The 4522-nt window shown below is 32.6% G+C and overlaps 1 protein-coding gene across 1 annotated transcript in view; it reads left to right on the forward strand.

Annotated features, from left to right (window-relative positions):
- Positions 1–4522, forward strand: part of LOC108912708 (SUN domain-containing protein 2-like) — a 14209-nt gene that overhangs the window by 7362 nt on the left and 2325 nt on the right. Inside the window, exons 4-7 of the mRNA XM_023454615.1 lie at positions 3002–3100; positions 3164–3273; positions 3365–3532; positions 3840–4006. Coding sequence (XP_023310383.1) covers positions 3002–3100; positions 3164–3273; positions 3365–3532; positions 3840–4006 — 544 coding nt within the window. The remainder of the gene's footprint in view (positions 1–3001; positions 3101–3163; positions 3274–3364; positions 3533–3839; positions 4007–4522) is intronic.

Raw genomic sequence — 4522 nt, forward strand, 5'->3', positions numbered from 1 at the left:
TTCTCAAAATTTTGGCTGTTTTTGTATCCTTGAAATTCTATTTTTCCATGATGGTTTATGTTGTGCTCAAGTTTCTAAATACATTTCCATGTTTCAAACACTCACACGCACACACGGACAAATACACACACAAACACATACGCACCTACACACATACCTTATGGGCCTTTCTGCTCCCTTCATTTTGAAAAATTTCGATGGTGGAAAACTCGAGTAGGCGATCAGCTGGGATTTCACTCTTCACGGATTTTTCATTGTTAAGAGTCCAGGAAACGAACCCTCTGACCCGATATTTGCGTTATCGGGGACAAACTTTTTTCGCCTTCAAGGCCACCGTGTACAGGGGCGTAAAATTAGCAGTTTTCAAAATACAGCGAGTATTAATATTGGGGAGTTTCATCACAACGTGACAACAGCGCTAATGCACACAACAACAACTACAAGCTACAACAACCTAACGCTACACAGCTGATGCACACTATGTGTGCACGTGGCAGACTTGTCCTACGGAATAACAAAAATGTAAACAACTATTGTGAAACATTTAGTAAATTTCAAGACAATTGTTTTCCAGTTTTTAAATAAATAAAATAAAATATATAGATTTTGTATATGTAATTAAACTACCCAAAGATTCACGTCATCCAAATAATCATACGTATTAAAAAAATTTAGATACTTATCAAAAAACAAAATTCAGTAATTTTTAAACGCAAGTACAAAACAAAGTACAACATATGCTCAAAATATCGACCATCATTTTCGATGCACGTAGGACAACTTTTTATTGTTGATTTTTTAGATTTGGTTTAGGTTTCTTGACGTTACGAAAGACATCGCTCTATTCAAAAACTCGAAAATTTCAAAGTTACTTCTGAGGGGAGAGCGATATGTTTCTCGAAACGTCAAGAGACCTAAACCGACGATGTGTCAACTAACCCGGAAATTGTTTTATGAAGCTAATTTCTATATTATATTAAATTTAAAATAAAAGTTTACTTGTTGTTTACAATTTCTGTCTGCTTTAAGTAAGAGAGTTAAAAATCGCGTCTCATTTGCAAAATTACACAGGCATACAAAAAAAAATCATGAACCAGAGGGTAGACCCCACTATTCTTAGGTGTTTGGGGTCGCTGAAACCGAATATGACTATAAAAAATGATTTCAATTGCACGCTTTCCTGCTAACACCCCCTTACCACCCCCTGAAAGGGGTTAAATTCTAAATTTTCGTACAAAATTAAGATGTATGCGTTAGGGTGGGTCAAAAAAAAATCGACATTTTTTTTTACTTTATACTCTGAAACATAGGTTGCTAGACACCTCTAGAAAATTCTCTCCAAATATGAGCCCTTAATTTTAATAGGAAGGTCCTCAGCTTTATAATTTTCCATTTTTTCCTCAGTATTAGAAAAAAAAATATCTCTCTATCAACTGTTCGTTGAAAATATCTCTTCTCATATACTTGTAGGAAATTGAACGCCCTACAAAAAAGGTCTCTTACAATGTTTTTGTAAACCTCACCGTTTAAAAGATATTAAAGGTTGAAGTTTGATTATTTTAAGACAAATTTCTGTTTTGCTTATGAATTTTATAACTCGTTAACAAAAAATCATTATGAAATGCGCAATTCATGGTGTTGTAGGAAATTAACTGCTCTACAAAAATGGTCTCTTATGATTAGTCGATTAAATAAAGCGTTTAAAAGATATTCATCGTCAAACTTCAATGCACGCCAATTTTAACAGTTTTTGATTAATAATTCGGAAAATTTCAATTTAGTTTAAGTTTCAGGGAAATTTATACAAATTTGAGTTTCTAGTGAAGCTCCTAATGCAGTCAAAAAAATTCTTCGCTATCATACTCAATGGTTAAAATTACAAAAAAGTTAAAAAAAAAATCAGCACAAAACCAAAATGTTTGAAATTTTATAACTCGCTTGATAATTAAATAAAAAAACTTTTTAATAACAAATTGAAAATTTTTTTTTCTTTAAGATTAATACTTTTCATAATAAATTTCTAACAAAAACGTTATTTTTTCAAGATTTAATGAATCATTGACTCTCAGTCAGAAATAATGCACTAATTTTTTTTCGATGTAACCAAACATGCTTACGACTAAAAAAAAAAAACTAGAAAAATAGTTTAAACATTTCTCTGTTCATAGAAACTCAAATTTGTATAAATTTCCCTAAAACTCATAAACTAAATTGAAATTTTTCGAATTATTATTAATCAAAAACTGTTAAAATTGGCGTGCATTGAAGTTTGACGATGAATATCTTTTAAACGCTTTATTTAATCGACTAATCATAAGAGACCATTTTTGTAGAGCAGTTAATTTCCTACAAAACTATGAATTGCGCATTTCATAATGATTTTTTGTTAACGAGTTATAAAATTCATAAGCAAAACAGAAATTAGTCTTAAAATAATCAAACTTCAACCTTTAATATCTTTTAAACGGTGAGGTTTACAAAAACATTGTAAGAGACCTTTTTTGTAGGGCGTTCAATTTCCTACAAGTATATGAGAAGAGATATTTTCAACGAACAGTTGATAGAGAGATATGATTTTTTTTTCTAATGCTGAGGAAAAAATGGAAAACTGTAAAGCGGAGGACCTTCCTATTAATATTAAGAGCTCATATTTGGAGAGAATTTTCTAGAGGTGTCTAGCAACCTATTTTTCAGAGTATAAAGTAAAAAAAATAGTAGTTTTTTTTTACCCACCCTAGTATGCGCATTTGTATGTTTTTTGGGACTGTGAAACCGAAAGTGACTACAAAAAATGGCGCTGCTTTGGGAAAATTTCACATTTTGAAATTTTTTGAACGCCCTGTATGTTTTATCACATATTTGAGTACAGCCCATGACTTCCCAAGACAATCAAAAATTTATATCAAGAATAACTTTTTTCTCGAAAAATCAACAATAAAAACGTTTACAGGAGTGCGGTATCCCATCCTGGGACACACCGTATAAATTGACTTTGTTTTAGATAAACAGCACAATGGTTTAAAAAGTGCTATATCTCAGGAAATAGAAAAATTCAGTTCCGACAAAACTGGCAAAACAGATTTCGCGTTGGAAGCTACAGGTAATAACATAAGATCAATAATGTACGCTGATAAAATCTGTGCTGGTATTTCATTACGAATAGGTGGAAAAATAATTCAGCTGTCACCTGGAACTGAAAATTTCGAACAGGCCGTGACCTTTTTCGGCATGATGTTGTGCGATGGCAAACACGGACCTAGAGCGATGATCCAGGTAAGAAATATGTCTCGTCACTTCTTGAACAAATTTAGAGTTGCTTGTGGTTAATTGAATTGGTCTTCAATTTAAATGGTATATTTTTCAGGCCGACATGTCTCCCGGTAACTGTTGGGCCATCAAGGGAACCAGTGGCGGAGCCATAATTAAACTAATAGGACGCGTCAAAATTGATTCGGTCTCTTTGGAGCATATATCGAAGAATTTGTCCCCAACCGGGGAAGTCTCGTCAGCTCCAAACAACTTTTCCGTATGGGTAAACATTCGTTTGGATATTGAATTATAATTACTACCGAAACTCCCAAATTGTTCGATAAGTTTTCTAACGCATTACATTTGACAAAAGAATTAATTATTCTGAATTGAAAAAAATGTTTTGCTACTGCCTTTATTACACGAATCAGTGTTGAAAAAAAAAACACTTGATGTTTTTTTTTCTCATACTGTGGGTTGTGGGTGTAAAAATGCTTAATTAATTGTGATGCGTTTTTGGACACTTTCGTATATAATACAGGGTGTCTAGGCCAATCAATAAAGAATACATTGTGCAAAACACTTTTTAGGGCTTGGTTAATCTCTCGGATAGAGGTCAGATCCTGGGGACGTTTTCCTATAACATAAACGGGGCCTTAGTGCAAACTTTTCCAATATCTAACCATAATAGTTTCGAATATGTCGAGTTCCGGGTTCTGACAAATCAAGGACATCCAGACTTCACCTGCATTTATCGGTGAGTATGTGCAATTTTTCATTTTTCTTAGAATTTCGATAAAGTATAGGGTTTCAGAGTTTCTCGAAACCTGTTATAAATGTTAGATTTATTCACAATGTTCTATTTTATGCGGAAATCCGAAGTATGGAGTGAAAATAGCATCATCGATCACATATTCCTTGCAAAGAAGTCTGAACTATACTACTGTTGAGATATGAGATGTGATATAAAATATCAGTTTTGTTTCTTTGTTGAAAAATTTTATGTCATCAATTCTCGGTAAAATGTACTTTAGATAGCACATACTGTATTGTATCTAAAATTGTTTTAACGTAGTATCCACTACTAGTCCAATTAACTAAGTCTTTAAATCGAAATTTTGTCAACTTGGCTGAATTTTTGATATGAGTTAGTTTAAGGTATATTATAACAATAAGTGAGAGTAATTTTTTGTTCAACCCCCGGCCAAGGGTGGAAAAAGATAAAACAAAGGGCTTTTTCAAGATAACTCAAAAAGGGTAAGAGCTAGAAAAA

Source organism: Anoplophora glabripennis, unplaced genomic scaffold (assembly GCF_000390285.2).
Source record: "Anoplophora glabripennis isolate ALB-LARVAE unplaced genomic scaffold, Agla_2.0 scaffold33, whole genome shotgun sequence".
Taxonomy (NCBI): Eukaryota; Metazoa; Arthropoda; class Insecta; order Coleoptera; family Cerambycidae; genus Anoplophora; species Anoplophora glabripennis.